This window comes from Dipteris shenzhenensis, chromosome 7 (assembly GCF_047967505.1).
Source record: "Dipteris shenzhenensis isolate YYH24624 ecotype China chromosome 7, Dip_SZ_1.0, whole genome shotgun sequence".
Taxonomy (NCBI): domain Eukaryota; kingdom Viridiplantae; phylum Streptophyta; class Polypodiopsida; order Gleicheniales; family Dipteridaceae; genus Dipteris; species Dipteris shenzhenensis.
Window position 1 is genome coordinate 20660822 of NC_141602.1, and position 21169 is coordinate 20681990.

Below are 21169 nucleotides of genomic sequence, written 5' to 3' on the forward strand. Positions count from 1 at the left end.
TAATGCTTGTATTCCCTGGCATGTTATTGCTTTACCTAGGAACAAAGACACCCATCTAGATTCAAAAATATCATTTTTTTGCAAATACCATATTATACGTACAATCAGTGTCACACTTTAAATAAATTAAACTTTACATACATCAATTACAGGGTTAATGTGCTTAGAAAAAATTAAAATCTTAGTTAGAGAAAAAAAAATCTTTTTAATTCACAACCCTAAAAGGAGCCTAAGGGCCAATGAAATCAAGATGGGGGGTAGTCCTCTCCCATGAAAGGTAATTAAGGGTTATTAAAATACACTTGAAAGCAATTAGATAATAGGAAAAGTCGCTAGTTAAAAAGAAACTGTTAAAGAGAAGGGGAAGTTACAATACTAGTTACAAAAATAACCAAAAGGGAATTTACGAATTCTTTATGAAAAAAAACATTACTAACTAAGGAAGCAACTATGACCTTGATAGGCATTTACAGGTTAAAGAGATATAACTACTCTTCTATAAGTGTAGAGGGGTCCTCAATTACACCTTTACTATGATGAACATTTAAGCATTCACCAAAGGGGGTTGTCCACACCCATAAGCAAAGTCCAATAATGGTGAGACCATAAGGTAATTAAAATACATCTCCAATTAATAGACACAAAAGGTTAATTAAATGTAAAAACAAGAAAATTTATACATGTAAATATATTTAAGTACATACAAGTGTATGTGTGTCTGTGTGAGTGCACTGGGGTAACCACGGGAAACAAGAAAAGATTAGGAGATAAGGGGTACGGGGACCAATTGGGAAAATTTCAGACATAAATTAAGGTGAAAAAGTAGACTGGTCTAATAAACTATTTGTAAACATAAAATACATATAAAAATTCTATAATTTAACTATATATATATACATATGATATATATATATGTGTGTGTGTGTGTGTGTGCATATATATATATATATATATATATATGCATATGTGTGAGTGTGTGTGTGTACGTGTGTGTGTGTGTGTGTGTGTGTGTAAGTAACTAACTATTTATAATTTAAAGGAGTTTATTAAATCAAAAAGTCAACCAAAAGGTTGGCAAGACCAAAAAGCACATAAGAAAGCATGCAGCTGCTAAATATGCCACGTAAAGAGTAAGAGAAGCTAACTAAAACCAAAGAGCATGCAAAATACACTATGGAGTGAGCAAGTACAAATGGTTAAAGGAGGCAAAGGGTCTGCGCAACAGACGGACGAAAACTATCAAAGTGCGAACTGCTAAGCAAAGACCAGAAATATGTAGTTAGGGAAGCCAACAGGGGTCGTAATGAAGAAAAGACAGATCGACTGCTTGCCAACAACTGTAAGACCTCAGTCGATCACCAAGCTACTAAGCTATTAAAAAATGACTAAAGCTATTTCACTGTGGAGCGAACTGCGCATGTAAAGCACTACTTAAAGGTAGCTACATAAAGCACTACTAAAAGGTCGACAAGCATGAGTGGAACCAAGGAGGATAAGAAGGTTGCGCATTATCAGGTGAATACCAATCAAGCAAGGAAAGAGAGTGGAAGAGCACCGTGAGCAGAGAAAAGTAAGAGGTGCAACTTAGTGGAAAAGCATTGTGAGAAGCTAACCAAGAGCAACTCAGTGTAGAACTAGGTACGTAAGGCCAAAACATTGAAATGCACCAGATAAAAGAGGTGCAACTCAATGCCGAGATAATCGTCTAAGAATGGAGGCAGAGTCCAAAGAATAGAATGAGTTGCAGTATGGAGCTTTTTTCATGTTAGTTTCGTTTAGAGGTGAAACTTTGATATTGGTGTTGAAAGATTGTATGCCCTAATAAAAATAAAGGTTTGAAACATTCGCCAAAAGATTTGAAAATTTTATGATTAAATATGTAAAGTTTTGCCAGGATTTACGACTTTCTCTTCAAAATTCAAAATAAAATGTAAAAATTGTAACATGTTCCATCAATGTTATGAAACTAAAAAAACTAGCTCTTTAAACTTTCACTAGGAATTTATACTAATATATAAGTATAGCTTCGATGAAAACATCCCGGGTATGGAGAACAAGCCAGCGGGATTGAGAGTTGCTGTTACTACTAAGTGAGGCCAGGCGAACCGAGTGCTCGATCACAGTGAAGAGCAGCTCAAAGTCCGTAAGGGGAAGCAGATCATAAGGGAAAAGGTGGCAAAAAAGGGAATGGAGTAAAAAGTATAGACAAAGGGAGAGAAGAGAACTGAAAGAAGGCTAAGAGAAGAGATGCAAGCGAAGAGACCGCCCATGCCTTATACTAGTTCAAGGGTGGTGGTGCAAAGGTGGTGGCCAAAAAGTAACGACCAAGAAAGGGGTGGTGGGGTAACGGATAAGGGAGGTGGAAAAGGGGGAGTAAGGGGTTAGTGGTTAGGTTGAGGAGTGGTTTAGTTATAGTTGCCAAGAGGGGGAACTGGTTAAGAAGGGGAATCAAAAAGAGAGAAGCAAAACAAAGAGTTAGAGTAAGGGAGCAGGGGAGAAAAGAAGGGTCGAGAGGTTAAAAATGGCATAAGGAGGCAAGAGGTAAAGTTAGGGAGAAGCTAGGAAAAATGGTTAAAATTCAAAGGGAGTTTAGGGAGCTAAGTTAGGGAAGGGGTTAAGGTTGTGTGTTAGGAGCTTAGGTTAGGAAGGCGTAGGTTTGTTTTAATAGATCTTCTAACTAAATAACTAAACTTGAGAGCATTAACCAAGGGGTAACAAGTGTATAGTGTCAATAAATAGTGTCAATCAATAATTAGGAAAGGGGTAGACAATAAATATGTAGGGGGGTATCTTAATTAAAACATATATAAATAAAATAACCCCAAAAAAAAAGGGTTGGGGGGGTTTTAACTCTCTTATGAGTGTTAGTAAATTGAAGTATCATGATATAATTAAAGTTCATGAAGTAGTTAAAGTTGACAAGGTTGTGTCAATGGGGTAGAGTAGGCCTCTTCATCAAATCAGAAGTATGTGTGTGTGCAAGTGTGTACGTGTGTGTGTGTGTAAAATTGGGAAAAGGGATGGGGGGGCAATAGATTTACTCGTAAAAATTTAATTAATCTAAGGCACTGGAATAAAAACAATTATAAAAAGGTTTAGGAATAGGGAATAACCTTAATCAATTTAGAATTAAAAAAGGGGGAACCTTATTAGAATTAAAAAATTGTTAACAATTTTTAGTGAATAAATTAGAAAAAGGAAAGAATACAAAGAGGGGGATTAAATCATATGCAATTAATCACTTAATTATGGGAATAATCTCAAACCATAGAATAGAGTGAGTGTAAAAATCAAAGGAAAAAATGTACAAAATGTAGTACTGTGTCTGTGTGTGTGAAAAAGAGAAAACTAGCTGAGCCACTTTACTCTGTGTGTGTGTGTAATTTATAATAGAAAATGTGTGTGTGCACGTGCCCGCATGCCCACACGCTTTTTGTCTATGGGCTATGGCACATCAAGAATGTTGAGCATGTGACTCATATTGAATTTGAGGGATGAGCCAATGCAAACAATCATTGATGGTTTATTCGTAGGTATGGATGCAATACGTAGGAGATGCAGAAGTAGAGCATACATGCAATACATGTGGTTTGCACAAGATGAATATCAAGTGCTTGAGTCCTCTTACAGAGTTTTACAATAGCTGAGCAACTAGTTAACTGACACAGAAGGAGGGTGGTGTGGACTCCTTAACCACCAGTAGCAATTAGTTGGGCATGTAGCAAGGCTTTACCCTTCTATGTATTAGCCTTTTTCTTCAGATATTGCATATCACATTTCACCTTATTGAGTTGCATTTTTTAAAAACTAATTCCTATTGTGTACTCATTTAGAAATATTTATTTTGCAACTTGACTTGAAATATTACAATATTTTATAGCAAGATCATTCAATTTACATATTTCAATTATATAAATTTTAAGCATAAAGAAATCAATATCAAAATATAGTGATAAAAACAGTGCCACAATACACGAAAAAGCATCCCCAATACAATAAGAATATGACCATCATTCTTAATACAGTGACAATATGACCATCATCCACAATACAACGACAGTATAGTCACCATCCTCAATAGAATAGTCTATTGAGACTTGCTCTCATGCCAATAAATGATACTATGCCCTCCTGCTCCTGCATGGCGTCGCCACCTTGGAGTGGCACACCCTTTGCAACTATGTAACTAATTGTAGGTTGTTGCAATCACAAGATAGAAATACATTTATGCCTTGGAATTAGTCTAATTGGTCAAACTTGATGAACCCACCATGCCTTTATACTTGCTGCCACCCATCCCAATTATTGAATCAGATGACCACCTAAAAAGAGAAATACTAAATACAAATAGCCAACAGTAAGAAAATCAATGTGCCAAAATAGTGCCTCTAATCCAGGCACTACCTATATAGGAGATATAACTTTGCTAGCTAATGTTGCTAACAGAATAGTGCAATTGTGCTTAGAAATCAAATAGTTTGTTGAGAGGAAAACCACAACTATTCTTTACTTTTATAGGCATATTGCCACAAAAGGGGAACATGGAGGTGGAAAAGCAGCACCATGCACATTATTGATGGACGATAAATCTATCAAGTGGCCATAATTTGTATAAGCTAAAAATGTTCTTTCTAATTTTAGGAAGAGTACATTATTCAGTAATCCTTTCTTTCAAATAAAATCATTCGTAAGGAATATGCCTTTCCTTTGAATAAGATTTACTCTATTATCTGTGGTGTCATCAACATTCTTGGATCCTTGTAATGGTTTGATCTCTGTAAACCATTCCTAAGATCTTGTTATAAGAGATGGTGAACCACCACTAACTATGTACCATGGATCTTGGTCTGCATAATTAACATGATATATGCGTTCAACGTTGGAATCTTTGTTAATCTACATCCCCTCAATCACATAATATACTATATTAGGTTAATTGGCATAATGGCTATGACTTTGATGTCCACTATAATTTCCTCTTCCAACAAAATTCTCTCTTATGTTGATGATTGACCTTCTTTGCCATGTTTCTTATTGTTGAAACTCTTTCGTAATGTCCAACCTATGGTAGTAGTTGCAATGTATGTTTGACATGTTGTTGGATGCATTTCCTCTTCCTTGATATTTTCCTCTACTTAACTGATTTACTCTTTCATTATGTCCACATTATGATAGTAGTTGCATGGTGTTTTTTAAATGTTGGATGATGCATTTCCTCTTTCATAATGTCCAACTTATGGTAGTAGTTGCGATGTATGTTTGACATGTTGTTGGGTGCATTTCATCTTGCATAATGTCCAACTTATGGTAGTAGTTATGTTTGATATGCTGTTGGATGCATATCCTCTTCCTTGAAATTTTCCTCTAGATGAATGATTTCCTCTTGGGTGTCTGATCTTAATATAATTGCCATGATTATGTTGATGATGCTACTGCTATTGTTGACATTGATTTGATGTGAATGTCCACTTAATTGAAATGATCTACCTCTGCCTCTATGTTTGTTTGAGGCTACAAATTCTTGCTCATTGGCTTGACCTTTTCTTGTACGGATGACTTGTTTCGTAAGTTCCTCACTGAATGAAATAGATTGTATTTCTTCAAGTGATGGAACTTGATTTTGGATGGCAATACTTTGAAATCAATTCTCACATCCTTCATTAAGTACATTGATGATGACTTGAACTGGCTTCATAGTCTCTCCTTTAGCTTGCAAGTTAATTGTTGATGTCCTTGACTTTGACTACATAGGCATGACTAGATTGACTACTATTGCAGAACATTTATTTATTTGGTTCCAGATTATGAAGCATCATGTCTAGTTGTCCTTGATGCTTGCTCTTTATATTTGATACTTTAGGCAACTTGCAATAGGAGATTTACTTGAAGTTGAATTGTTTGTAGAGCTAGATCTGCTCCAAAATTTAGCATAGACATTCTAAGATTAATGACAAAGAAGACCTCTAATTCTTTCCCTTAGAGTTAAACACCACATTTAAAGGAATGAACACTCACAAGGAACCTCACAACATATTATTTCTCAAACTCTCTCACTCACAAAGAAATAAGATCTCTCACTCATAATCACAAAGAGCTCAAAAAGAATTAAATGGACCTTACACTATCAATCTCTTCACAAGGAAATGATCACAATGATGTTCACACTCTCTCACTCTCACAAGGATCACTTTGCCTCAATGGAGGGCAAAGATGCTCTAATGACATGAACAAATATGAAGAGGGAGAGGAAAAGAGTGGAGATGAAGAGAGAGGGCATAGCTACAGAGGGAGAGGGAGAGGAATAGTGAAGATGAGTAGAAAGGGCATACCTAGACAAAGTGGAGAGGAGGAGAGAGGGCGAGAGACGGAATACCTAGAGAGCACACACAAATGACTATACACTATATTAGTTGAAAAGAATGGATACATACAAACCCCTTAGAGTTGAGGTTTCCAACCCTTTTGTCATTTTAGCACTCTTGTGTTTTAGTGCTATGCACAATATATGCATGATGTTGATATGAATCCTCAACAATAAGTTCCCAAAATGAACCCTCTCCTTGTGAGAATTCAAGTACCCCATCTACATGAGTTCTAATACTCCATCCTAGCCAAAACCACAAAATCCACCTCCACAATTAGCAATAGCAATATAATAATTGCAACTAAAAGAAATGGATAACATGCTCAAGAAATTCCAACATATTACAAAGAATATTTTGAAGAATTGGTTCCTATGTATTCCAATTAGAATGCTAACTACATGAGACCAAATGCCTATAGATTTCTAACTAAATATTTTAGATGTGGACAAAACCACAAGATACAAAATGCCAACACAAAGGAAATCCAAAGATATTCTAGCCATTATGCCAAGTTTCTATGGTTTGACATGCAATGTGCATCGATTGTCTCATATATAGAGCAACCCCCAACTCCTAGCAGATAACATGAAGATATTTGGGAAAGATTAGAATAGAAAAATATAGTACAGTAGCTCCCAGCATAATGTCAATACAAGCACATGTGATCACCTTGGCACAAATGGAGATGTGATCTTTGAAAAATCTTGTAGCTACCAATCCAAAGCCAGCACCAAAGAAACCTCATTTGTAGGAGTCAAAACCCATTGATACGATTCCAACATGTCCATGACAAGCTTGAATCAAAGTAGTTATTAGTGGATGTGAATACCCAATGCAAAAATAGAGAATGCAAGGTTCTAGGGTGGTGGGGCCATCACCATTCTATATCCATCTTGTAGATCATCCAGGGTAAGAGCAAATAGTGCACATTAGAAAATGGAAGAGAGAGAGAGAGAGAGAGAGAGAGAGAGAGAGCAATAAACACAAGATAGCTAATTGTACATTTGAAAAATGAAAAAAGGGTGGTTAGATATTACATGCCTTAGGATTAGGCTTTAAGGGTCCTCTCTAGACCTTAGTATATGGTGCAATTTACATTATTCTCAATAGATACTCCCATGTTTTTGCACACCAAGTGGGAATCGCCAAAGATAATGACCTAGGAAATTCTTAATTAAATACATAGCCTAATCCTTGTAATGAGAGATTTGTACTTTGCTAATAAATATCCTCACCCAAATATGCTCAAATAGTAAATATATAGCTTAATCCTGTAATGAGAGCTTTGTACTTTGCAAAGTTTTTGGAATAAATATCCTCACCCAGGTACGCTCAAATAGTAAAAACTTAGATCTAGAGAGTGATGATGACATCTAGCCCACTAGAAAAATATAATGATCGTAGACACAAACATGATTTTAGCTTTTAGATGAAAATGACAATCATGCTCTATATCTAAAGGATAGATAGAGTTTTTTATAATGGAGTATAACAACAATATCACGACAACCTAAGACACAAATTAATATCATCCAACATAAGAAACAAATAAAACGTGAGTCTATAAATTTATAGAAATTGAGTCTATCAATTTAATTATCATGTCATTTAGGTCCTTCAGCCAATAAAAGAGACGATGACATATCTATCACAATTCAAAAAGGGGTTATGTATAAACCTTATCTTATGCTAATGATATTGATATTAAGGGAAGATGTTGAGGATAGGAACCTCAACATCCTATGGTTATGTAACTAGGTTCGACATAATCATAGAGCAATCAAAAAGGTTACATTTAAAGGGAAAGATGTAACCCTAAAATAGTGTATGTTTTTTAAAATTGTGAATATGATACTTATTGTATAGTTAGAATACTTGCACACACCTTCTCATGTCAGCATTTGCCTCATTTGTGTGTTTGGGTTTACAATCCCTTTCACCCCTTCATCTGTATAGCATTATCATTCAAGTTCTAATTGAGTTGACAAGTGAAAGGATTAGTAGCGTCCACTAAAGTCTAAGGAAATGATTGCCATGAGTTTGCATAAGTTGGTATCCTTGTTTAAAGGATTGCCTTGCACACGCAACAAATATTCCCTTTGTCATTGAGTTTTTAAAATTGAGCCATCACAATCATGAATTCCTTCAATTTTAACCTTGCTCATGAACCCTCTTTCCTCATGGCTAGTAATATTCAGCCTCATCAATATAAATTAGGAAGACTAGCTTTGGCCTTATTTGAGGGGGCTAAACTAGAGTCCACACACCCTGATTGATGCATACATAGAGATATTAGAGAGGGGAGGTGAAATCTATCAATATGGAAAAAGTGCACGTCCCCCCCCTCCCCAGGGCCCTCCTTCACCCCTTTCCAAAATCTCTCTCTCTCTCTCTCTTTCTCTCTCTCTCTCTCTCTCTCTCTCTCTCCCCCCCCCCCCCTCCTTGTGAGCACATACAGATGGAACCACAAACCTCCAATTCATCAAGTCCCCGAATCAAATCATATTCAATTTGAGTCAGCTAATTAATACAGTCTATTAATAGGAAACTAGACCTACATCTAGAAAAAAATCACAATAAAACACTAGTAGAAAAATTAAGCCATCAAAAGCTGACCCATCATATTGTGAAATGCTAAATTTCTTTCAAAGCAACACACGAGTGAAATATAAACAAATAAAATAAATAAATAAAACAGTAACAAATCACATAAAAACATGTGGGATTGTGTTTTATTTAGCAATTAAAAATCATAAGTTAATTGGCTAATGAAGTACAAGATTCATTACCTTCTCAACCAAATTCACAACTTTCTCCATCATATAAATTTATCAATATTGCTTCACAATAGAACTCCCCATTGGTAGTGATATTAAAAGCATAGTCCTTAAAACTAGCCAAAAATAACTAACAAAATACCAAACTCTTTATCATAGTTAAGTCACATATACAATGATTTAAGCATCTTAACAAAATCCACAACTTTAGCATCTTCAAAAACATTCAATAATCAAGCCAACCAGAACAACAATTAGAACAAAACCTTCACTATCAGCTATGAAACAACAATTACACTTACGACACCCAGAACATAAAAGAGCCATCTAGGACACCAACTTCAAAAGGATCACAATTAATAGAAATATATCCATTCAAAGACATGACACAAGATAATTTGTCATACGCAAAGCATAACCATGAACACAAAGGGATGTAGTAGGATCTTGTGTGCGTGCTTAACCTTGTGACCGCTAGAGTTGTACTAACTTGGCAGTCCATGTAATTTGGATTAGCACCTTCAACTGTGAATCTTAGCTCGTTGCTACATCGTACCACAAAGCTTTTGTCGTGTTTTTGGACCCTGCAAGTGGGAGCATAAATATTCAAAATCCCAATCTAGAGGTCTCTAACTCGTAAACTCATTCATGCTACTTAGCCTTGAATGAGCTCTTCTTGGTTGCAAATATGACTTGTGCTAGGGGCTGGCAATCAGGCTACATACCCCTCCATTGTGATGCACTATTGGAGACTAAAATCAGCTTGCCAAAAAGGGCTTACTGGAACTCCTATCAATCTCTATGGCTACTTCTGTACACGATTGTGGATGTGATGCACGTTCCAATCCACTATTGTCCAACTCATGGAGAGAAGGGTGGGGTGGTGAATAAGGCCCTTTTGGATCTTGGGCCCATTTGGATCCTCTAATCTAATAATCTTTGATGAGGTTTTAAAAGGGGACGCAGCAAACAATTTAAACTCCAAAATATTTCAAGTCATGGCACTCCATTGAAATGTTGCTAAGGCAAGAAACACAAGTAGATACATTTTAGAGTGATCGCTCGTTTGATCTTTCAACTTGGAAAATAAGGTGTTGTATGTGACGTCGAATTGAAATCACCGTTCTAATTTGGATGCACCACCACCACTTGTAGCAAAGCAATCATTATTTTGCAGGTTGTCACAGTTGACGTTGTTAGTGTTTCTTGGAAGATTTTGAACAAGTTGCTACCTCTTCCTACATCCATGCTTCTCCCCCATCTTGCCTTCTCTCATCCATTGGCATACAGGGCTGGGTCCATACTTTATCCCTTTGCCTCGTCCATACAAGTAGTATTATCCATGCAATTGATAGTGTATATACAGTGCATACCCACTCGCCTTTGCCATCTATACTTTCATATTTCCATACAAATAGTACAAATAGTTGTACTATTGTGAGAAAATAACCTCTACCGCCTCTATCCTTCCTTCTCATTTGTACCCTAAACATTCAACACCCCCTCCCGCCCCCCCCCCCTCTCTCTCTCTCTCACACACACACACACACACACACTTGTTTTGGTTGAAATTCATGTGTTTGTATATTATAAGAGGCTGTCACCAAAATGGAGACCAACAAATACAAGATCTGAAAACTTAATTGTAAGACAAGTAGAGAGCGCAATCTATTTGACAAACATTAGAGGAAATCATAAAACGATTGCCTGAGCGACATCCGAAAATAGTAGTGCAGGGAAGAAGTAGGCTCTCTAAAGACTCAATGGTTCCTCTCTTTCCAAAAAGTCCAGAGTCCTGGATACGTCAAAAGCTTTAATACCAAAAAACACACTAAAAATCTTTGAAAGAGTTTTCCATGTGATTGTAGTTATCACACATATCAAATCTCCAAAAGCTAGTAATACTCGGATCCAACAACTTTCTCCTCGTACCATGCATTTGCATCACAAAACGTATTCCACCTCCTCGAAGTTAGGTTCTTTCAACAAATTATCAGCGAGTCCCGCAAGATCTTTGACAAACAAATCATCAAAGTACTGGATAATTTCACAGAATTTATGTTGATTCTGTGTAAGAAATTCAAGAATGGACAGGAAGACTTTAGTTATAAAATGTTTCAGAAGATCCCTCCACACACACCCCCTCCCCCAACAGTTCCCACATACGTCGCGATTAAAAGTTTCAACTGGAAATTAAGCGCTAATGTTGAAAAGCAAACCTTTGGTTCTCACCTTGATGTAAAGGAAATGCGAGAAATTGAATTTCCTTAAGTGCAAAGAAACCTTTGATCAAACTTCCATGAGCTAAAGAAAAGGGGCATGGGAAAATCATTATCTTCCATGGGTGCATATTGAACAAAAGCATTCCTGTCAGCTAGTGGAGACCAGACGGAGATGAGCCTGAGTGTGTGCTAGTGACACAAAGTCTGATTTTTTTCTCCTCACTGCTCTAATGTACAATTGAAAGCCATAAAAGCCTATGCAAGTAAAACCCATGTCTAAAAGCCCACAACTTAATGGCATCACTAGGACAATTAAACTACATGTTTAAACCATGATTGTCATCCTTAGATGTTGTATTCACGCAAATGCCTGCAGCCTTCTTCCCTGCTATCTTCTATTTTGGAAAAACTCCTCAGGTTGCAGAATTCTTTTCACCAGTATTACCAAATAGATCACCATTATCGTTGTCATCAAAGGCCATACTTACACTTGAACCTGCAGCCTTATCCTTCTCCATATTTTTGTTGCCATTTGCTCTTTGGAGGACTAGTTCACGAGCCTCTTCACTATCCCCACTTGAGATTTTTGCCCATGAAGCACCAACTTGTACTCCAAACGAGTCCCCATACAAATCTCCATAAAGCCCCCCTTTGCTGGGAAATTTCGCTTTTTCAAGGTATTGCTGAAGCCTCTGCGTCACCCCCGTTGACGCATTGCTATTGGGGGTTGTTTTAGCACCCTCCTTACCTTTAGGGATGATCGTTACCTCGACAAGATCATCAAATCTGCCCACAAGCGAACCTTCTTTCACCCCTACTGGCCCTGGGTCTGTGTTAATATCTGCCCCATCAGCTATGCCAACAACCTCCACCAAAACTCCATCATACTGATCTCTGAAAGTCACTTTTGACTTTCTCGGCTTCTTAGTAGGCCTTGTATCATCCGAGTCTCCATCATTGTTTCGTGAGGGAAACTCGTTTATATGGCCAGCCAATGCCAAATTTGTTCTAGGCATACCCAGTCTATTCACGACAGTATTATAGGCTAGTACTGCTTCCTCATTGAACGGATCAGGAGGAGACGGCAACACAGTATCTACATAAGGCTGTGACAATTGTAAAACTTGGGTAATGCCTTTCTTCAACACATAACTCCGTGTTGATGCTGCAAACCTTAAAAATTGACCTACTTCAAGTTCCACAGGGTTGTCTTTGCTGAGACGCTCATTTGCAACAAATGTGCCATGCACCGATCCCAAGTCAATCACATAGACACTGCACAGTACAACGCCTTAGATCAAAAAGGCCAAAAATAGCTTTGTTAATATAACTTCATAATTGAAAGTTGAATTCATCTTAGGTGTGAGCAATAGAAGGTCTATTGCTGAATTATGCTGCAATCTTGAATCCGCTCCCAGACTACAATTATATTTTAAAGAAGGATCGAATCAATTAGGCGAGCAATGACAACACCTCGCTGAAAGGGACTTCACATTCGATGGCTGGGAGCCGGATGTGAGCAGATTGTAAACGACTACAATTCTACACCAAAATAATTATAACACTTTGTGGGACACAATACATGATCAAAGTTAGGTGACTCTATGAACCCTTCAGCTCAAACTTGTAAGTTATTAATTTTCAAGATCAACGAAGGAAACACTAACCTGCCATTCTTGTGTTGCACAACAACAGCATGTTGTCTAGAAACGGAGGGATGATCCAAGACAAAATCACACATGATTGCTTGGCGGCCAAAAATGTGACGCCTCTTTTCAAGGTTAACTTTATCCACAACTTCTCCGTCTTTAACAACGTCCAGCCAATAAAGGCCTGGCCTGGGCTCTACGGCCCAGTCTGGAGGCTTCCAGTTTGATTGCCCACCTCCAACGCTGGTTGTCTGTCCTGCAGATTCTGCTGGCGAGGGTTGCGACTGCAACTGATTGATAGGCAAAAGTGACGGCCTCGCTTGTGCTGTCCCGACGGAAGCAACAGCTCCAGAATTTACAGAAAATGGCTCGGCTGATTGCGCCTTCTTGAATCTGTCTAAGCTATATCTGTGCATCATTGAGAGATAGGATGCACCAGTTGGGATTACTCCAGAATTTTCAGCCAGATTCGGAGTTCCATAAGGGATCTGATGCAAAACCCAAAATGGAAATGCCAAGAGTTAACCGAAAAGGGGGTAGCAGACGTTCATTGAGGGCAAGCTGCACCTTTTCCAAGGATATTATTATATACCGCATTTGGCAAGGCTACAGAGAGCTGCAAGGGATTGCATCTACGATTTTTCACCAAGTCTCAAAGCTGCAAATATCTAATCTGTTGGCACACAGAAGGGCGAGCCATTCCGAGAAAGATCAGCTCATATCTCATTAGTGGTATCCTATCTCATTATTAGCACTAATGTGTGGTTTCAGACCCATCACTTGAAGGATGGCCTCCACGTGTGGTGGTTCACATCACCGAGCCCAGCATGTTTTATAAAGCATGCTGTGACTTGATTGGTAGAGCGGTTGGGAAAAGATAGAATGGGTCAATCATGTAGCGGTTGGAGGAGTTGGCCATAGCGTGGGTGGAACACATCTTTTCTCGGGACAGTAGCCCTTCACACCACCTTTTGGAGGACGACGAGGGGAGTCATCTCCAAAATCTAAGGGGCGATACACAACTATCTCTAGACATGCTTTGCACCCAAATCGTTTGTCTGCCCCAACCCCAGCAAGAAATCAAATGGAGCGTCCATCTCACGTTTATGAGTAAATAAAATATAATAAATGTCACAAAGCTAGTCCAGGTGGTAAGGCAGCCTTTGGGGGCTAAGTTTGAATCTCATCCGCCATGAATGATTGGTCTGCTTCTGATGGACACTCTCTTGGGCAACATATTGAGGCCACTTGACTTGGATTTTTCGTTCAGATGTGACTCAAATGCCAACTCATTTGGTTGAGCCCAACAAGGGGATGCGTGTGGAAGGTGAAACCTACTACTCAATTTTTTATTAGGTGGACAACGTCGGCCGCGTGGGTGGACAATTGTGAAACCCACCTAAGGGTGACTATACATCGTCAAAGAGTCCCCCAAATGCGCCCAACCTGTGGGCAGCCAAAAAATATCATGGGAATTGGGTTTACACAGGGCCAGAGCAAGAATCTATCGCATTTGATGGGGAGCAATACTGGTTGGGCAATGGGTGCCCAAGGTTGCGCCTAAAAAATCTCTTCTGATGGATGAGAGGTGGCATCAGACTTAGCTTTTGGAGTCACCCAAATTTTTGTTGTGTAAAAAAAATGCGCCCATCCACCCCAATGGGGCATCTTGATTAGCTTCACCCTTTAACAATGGGTGGGGCAATCGTTGCCTTGTTATGCATGCATTTCACACTCTTTGAGTTTGGCTCTACTTTCTTCTAAAATATATATTTGATGCCAATGAGCATGATTCCAAGCCTAAGGTTTTTCTAAAATGTAGTACAACATTCACAAGTCCTACAAGAGTTGCTAACCTAACCTAACCTCACCTCACCTAGACTAACCTAACCTAGTCCTACAAGAGTTGTAAGCCTAGCCTAGCCTAACCTAGCATAACCTAGCCTGGCCTAACCTAGCCTAGCCTAACCGAATCTAACTTAACCAACCTACATCGTAGCCTAACCTAGCCTAAGGGGAGGAGGGGAGAGGGGTTGAGGGCGGGCCACAGGCAACGCAGGGGTGTAGGAGGCATTTGCAAGGACATGCCATGGGGATGGGGAGAGGTAGGCAAGGGGTAGGTGAGGGTGCAAGGGGCAAGGCGAGCGATGGGGGGTTCATAGGATTAGAGGGAGAGGGGAAGAGAGCTGAGGGGGAGGGCTGCCATCACGAGGGAGAGGGGACACGAGCTCCGGGGGGGAGAGTTGAGATCGTGAGGGGAGGGGGAGGGAGAGGGGGAGAGAACACTGAGGCGGAGGTGGATGGGAGGGCGAGATGGCACTGCGCAGAGCTAAGGGGGGGATGGCAAGGCATGAAGGGGAAATAATGGCCAGGGGGGGGGGGTGGATATACTAAACTAGCATATCTATTATTAATACGAGAGGGAAGCGGAGGGCTGGGGTTGAATCAATATTGGTGGGATTTTTAATCTTTTATTCGAGGGGAGACATATTACCCTTAGCATTTTGGATCTTTGGTGTCTACATATGAATCCTAGCTTACAAAGGGTCGCTTCCATTTGCTCCCCTCCTCTAAATTCCTCTTGCTTTTCCCCTCCTTTTGTTGCCCTATCTATCCCAATTCCAAACTTTTTTGCCTATTTCTTTCTCGTTTTCCCCTACAATGGATCCTAATTAGCCAAATTAGGTTTTGTTTGTAAGTTTTGGATTATTTGTTCATGGAATTACGCTTAGAGTCCCAAGCAATGATGAGAACATTTTCCCACCTTACCAAGCTTCCAAGGGGACATTGTTCACAATAATTGCTTCCCTTTTGTCCTACAAACCATAACACACAATCTGGCCTACTGCCCACTAGTGTAATAATTCAAAAGCCTACGCATGCTTCCCCAAAACTAGAGCCATCGTAACCCAAGGAGTTGAGGCAAGGTATTCAAAGCTTGCTAGTAGGCATTCCCCCTTGAGCCTTACCTAGGACTGGATGCTCCAATCCATCCAACCATTCTCCTACTCCTTGTGCTCCACTTAGTACCATACTAGCACTACTAAGCGTGCACATTAAGAGATCCTTACTAGAGAGAATGCTTGTGGTACTGTGACATGAAGTTGGGGGCAATAAACTTCACACACTTCTTCGCTTCCTACTGCTTTCAAATTGAGTGACATAGATCTTTATCACTGAGCTTTTATGCCAAGAGACCACACCAAACTTTCCTCCCTTAGATGAGAATGAAGATGGTAACATCCCAAGTGATGTTGTACTCAACCATAGGGAGAAGGAAAGAATCAGTGGAGGCAATAATTTCAGCAAATCAGTCTGTGCCAAAGGGAAGAGCGATAGGTTGTTCAAAGAAGATCTTGAGTCTCAGCATGACATGAAACAATATATATCGAGGAGTTTGAAGGGGTTGATTGGGTAGGATGGGTAGGTTTTGGGGAAACATTGCACCTCCTTCATAGATACCTTTACAATTAGCTCAAAACACTCTACAAAATGTGATCACACACAAAGGCCTATAACTTCCAGTAGAGACATAATATCAAAGATGCAAACACATTTAGAGATGCACCTTGAAATGGGCTTCGCTCTAATATAAGTTTCATAAGAAACAGAGAAGCGGTCAAAAAGATATGGGCAGTTTACTAAATGGGGGTAAAAATTGTCATAAACATAGACTATCTGGCATAGAGACTCATAACTTTTTGGGTTTCTATCAAACACAAGATATGATCACGCAATTCAATGCGCCTTAAAGAGAGCTTCGCGTTGATATAACTTTCGTCAAAATCGGACCATCGAGCAAAACGTTATGAGCAAAACACTGACAGGGGGTCAAACAATTGTGAAAACCACACACTCCTCCACATTCCTTCTACATGCTTGGCATGTGATCTCTCTTATATTATTGGAACACATGGTCATGAGACCCACCTCTTTATATGACTCACTCTTCCTATTTTCTAAAAACCCCATAATATCCCATATAAAAATAACTCTCACCCCATACCTTCCACACACTTGGCATGTGATCTCCACATTCCTTCCACATGCTTGGCATCATGTGATCTCTCTTATATTATTGAAACACATAGTCCTGAGACCCACCTCTTTATATGATTCACTCTTCCTATTTTCTAAAAACCCCATAATATCCCATACACAAATAACTCTCACCCCATACCAAGGTATTTATCATTCATACACATTGTATTTAGAATGATCCATTCCACTCATCCTCTCAATCCCATACAATATCTTAGAAAATAGAAATAAGTGAGAGCCGCTAGGCTATCACTTGATACTCAAACTCTTATCAAAGATGGAGAAAACAATACCGATGCCAAATAAAATATATCAATATTTGGCGTCACATCTTTCCCCCCCCAGCAAATCCTCTCTAGTAATATAGAGGGTCTGTTGGCCCTCAAGATGGTCGAGCATAGAAGAATTTAAGGTGATAGTCATCATTGGTGCGTCCGGGTATCACCATGTTGTCAACATCCTCAAGCTGATATGTTCCATTGGTGAACTTCTTTTTGACTCGATATGGTCCCTCCCATCGGCCGATAAACTTTTTGTCTAGCCGCTTGTCCAAATGGCTATCAAATCTCATGACCAAATCTCCTTCTACAATATCTTTCTTCTTGCGTAATTTGGTGTCAAAATGGGACTTTCTCCTTTATTGAGAAGCTTCCAAGTTTTGTAACGCCTGTATTCATCCAAGGCTTCTACCTGTACCAACAAGCATTGAGCATAGGCATCCTCTCGTCCTTCTATTCTTGCAACAACAGTGCAAAGACTATGTATCTCCAATTCAATGGGTAGGATGGTGGCTTCTATCCCATACACTAGTTGGAATGGTGTAGACCCAATAGGTAGCTTGTGTGTGGTTCTATAAGCCCATAAAACTTTTGCCAAGTGCCTATCCCAATGCCTTTTCTTGGTGTCTACAAGCTTTCCCATTGAAGTGCACAACAATCCATTTGTTTTCTTAGCCAAGCCATTACATTGGAGATAGTATGGCGTGGACATGCTATGATTTATCTTTAGCTTATGCACCACATCTTCAATTAGTTCATTTCTAAAAGAGGTTCCTCCATCAGTGAGAATTTCCAAAGGACAACCAAAGCGTGAACAAATTTGATCAATGAGAAATTTTGGAACTATGCTTGTCTTGCTATTGACAGTGGCCTTGGCTTCTTCCCACCGAGTCGCAGTCTCCATGGATGGACCACCTGACGGAGCACCTTATCTTTTCCCAATTTATAAAGAATGTCATCAATAATAGTATAGGGACAAGCCTTCCTTACCAAGATCTGCTTTTGTTGTGGAGTTAACCCTTAAGGAAACATGCCATCTTCCACATATTGCTGAACATCTTGTAGTTTTGGCCATCTAGTGTCTACCAAAGAAACCACCCCCCGGTCTTGTACTACAATGGCTTGAGTAGCTAACTCAACTGCCCTTTGATTTTCTTTTCTGTTTATATGAACAAACTTGCAAAGTTCAAATTGACTACATAGTGCCATAGCCTTCTTGAAATGAGGACTTCTTGTCTTGTAATGCCCTTGCATTTGATTTATAATAAGCTGAGAATCTCCTCTTACTTCCAATTCTTTAACTTGACTTTGAAGACAACCCTCCAAACCAAGATCAAAGCATTATACTCAGCTGCATTATTAGTTGTGATACCTGGAAGGTCTTGTCCTCTTGCCCATACAAAAGGGAAGTGTTGCTCATCGGTCACCTATTGATGATGGAGAGCTTGGTGATGACTCTCATGAGCTGCTGAATTTCTCGAGCAACTGCTACTTCTAACCATGGAGTCGTCCCGAGGGGGGTGCATTAAGGCAGAGAAGGAGATGGATTTATGCGAGATAGGTGACACCACATGCCTGTTTGTTGCTGAAATTCCACAGTCGAGATGATTGTATCTACGAACGAGATTTCAAGGCCTTCTCAATTCCTACTAAGTACTGGGAGGTGAGTTGGGAGGAGGTGATGGAGGGGAGGGGCTTGAGGGGGGGTTGAGGTGATGGAGGGGAGGAGCTTGAGCCAGCGAGCTCTAAGCTCTGTGTGTCAAGAAGAACATGGTGATGAAGATGAAGATGAAGAAGATGGTCACTATAAAGTTTTCATAAATTGTGTGTATACATGATAATATTGAACCCTATACTTAGAGATCTAATACAACAACCAAAAAAAGACTACTCTGTTCCACTTGCCTAAACTACAATCGCTTGCCTAAACTATGGCCACTCTCCCTGGTCCGCTCGCCTAAATTTCTTATTCGTGGACCTAGTGGTATTTCCAGTGATTGACAAAAGAGAAAGAGAACTCTTCAATCTCTGACAACCATTTTGCAAATCTCCCCCCAGAATTAGGCTTGTGAACTAAATATGCTAATACAGATTGAAAGGTAAGGAAGAAAAATGGTCAAGGTAATAAATAGGAGCGAAAATTTCTTACTGAAAACACCAAAGAGAGAGCTTGTTGCTCCATTTCTTCATACCTTGTTTCCACCTCTGTAAGATGTTGGCTGGCGTAATAGATGGGTTGCATTCTACCTTCCTCTCCTTTTTGTAGCAATACAACACCAATTGAATGTACACTTGGATTTACATAAAAGTCTTGAGACCAATCAGGGGGCTTCAATATTGGGCCATGACAAAATATGAAGAGGGGAGAGGAGAAGAGTGGAGATGAGGAGAGAGGGCACAGCTAGAGAGCACACCACAAATGACTAACCGTACACTAGATTTAGTTAAAAAAATAGAATATATGCAAACCCATTTAGGGTTAGGGTTAGGGGATCTAACCCTTTCCTTTATAGCACTCTATAAGGTTAGTGCTATGCACATATGATCACATGATGGTGCTATGCACACATGATCACATGATGTTGAGCGTGAACTCTCAACACCTTCCCTCAAGATCAACATCATGAAGTAGGCCTTCCCTCAAGATCAACATCATGAAGTAGGCCTTCCCTCAAGATGATGATTCTGGGGAATCGAAGAAGCATTGAGCATTACATTCCATCACACCCCTTTAATGGGAATGTCCTTCCTCTGTAAACCAAGAGCTAGTCGGTGTTTCTCGAATAGCTCTTTACCGAGTGGTTTGGCAAAAATGTTTGCAACATTCTCTTTGCTATCACAATGCTGTAGTGTGATGTCAGCAAGTAACACTCTTTCTCTGATGAAGTGCTCTCTAACATCAATGTGCTTTGTCCTGGAGTGATATACTAGATTTTTGGCCAATGCTTGAGCCAATTGATTATCACAGTATATTGTTGTTGGCTTTGACTCATCAAAGTAATCTATTTTTGACAATAGTCTTCTGAGCCATCTAGCCTCACATGCACCTGTGGTGAGTGCCCTATATTCTGCTTCAATCATTCTGCTTCAATTGAAGACAAAGAAATAGTTGGCTGTTTGTTTGACAACCATGATATAGCACCTTGACTAAGGAAAAATGCATATCCCTGTGTCGATCTCCTGGTCTCATGATCTCCAGCATAGTCACTGTCACAGTATCCATGCAACCATGGATGACTTCCTCTGTATTCTATCCCAAACTGTCTTGTACCTCTGATGTATCTCAAGACTCTTTTGGTCGCATTCTAGTGAGACTGTTTTGGATTTGCCATAAACTGTGCTAGTGAGCTTAATGTATAACAAATATCTAGACGTGTGATTGTCAGATATATAAGAGATCTAATGAGCTGCCTATAGTATCTGTCATTGATTGTAGGATTTTTTGAATCTTTAGTAAGTTTCAAACTCTATTCCATGGGAGTGGCTGCAATCTTGCAATTTGCCATATGAAACTTCTTTAGGAGACTGTCAACATACTTGAGCTACCTCATGAATGTGCTATCTGAATCTCTCTAGAACTCAATTCCAAGACAATAGTGCATAAGTCCAAGATCTTTCATGTCAAACTCTGCAGATAAGGCTTGTTTCAATTTTTTGATGAAGCTATCCTTGCTTCCTGTCACAATCAGATCATCTATGTACAAAAGTGCAATAGTAATGTCTTCCCCTTGAACTTTGTAGTAGAGAGTATGATCTGCATTGGACTTCATGTATCCTAGATTAGCAAAATATTTGTTGATTCTGATGTACCAACTTTTGGGTGCTTGCTTTAAGCCG

General features: G+C 39.4%; 1 protein-coding gene across 1 annotated transcript; it reads right to left on the reverse strand.

Annotated features, from left to right (window-relative positions):
• Nucleotides 1–11441: 11441 nt before the first annotated feature.
• Nucleotides 11442–13736, reverse strand: LOC147900076 (protein phosphatase 1 regulatory inhibitor subunit PPP1R8 homolog). The gene is made up of 2 exons (XM_087377077.1): nucleotides 13032–13736; nucleotides 11442–12639 (listed from the first exon to the last, which is right to left on the reverse strand). Exons 1-2 carry the CDS (start codon nucleotides 13430–13432, stop codon nucleotides 11778–11780), a joined length of 1263 nt encoding a protein of 420 aa, XP_087233203.1. The 5' UTR covers nucleotides 13433–13736; the 3' UTR covers nucleotides 11442–11777.
• Between the last annotated feature and the right edge of the window lie 7433 nt (nucleotides 13737–21169).

Bases quoted from the DNA above. Each gene is read 5' to 3' on its own strand.
- LOC147900076 (XM_087377077.1), bottom strand. From the start codon at position 13,432: ATGATGCACAGATATAGCTTAGACAGATTCAAGAAGGCGCAATCAGCC. The intron at 12,640-13,031 runs GTTAGTGTTTCC...TGTACTGTGCAG, and splicing joins GTGCAACACAAGAATGGCAG to TGTCTATGTGATTGACTTGG.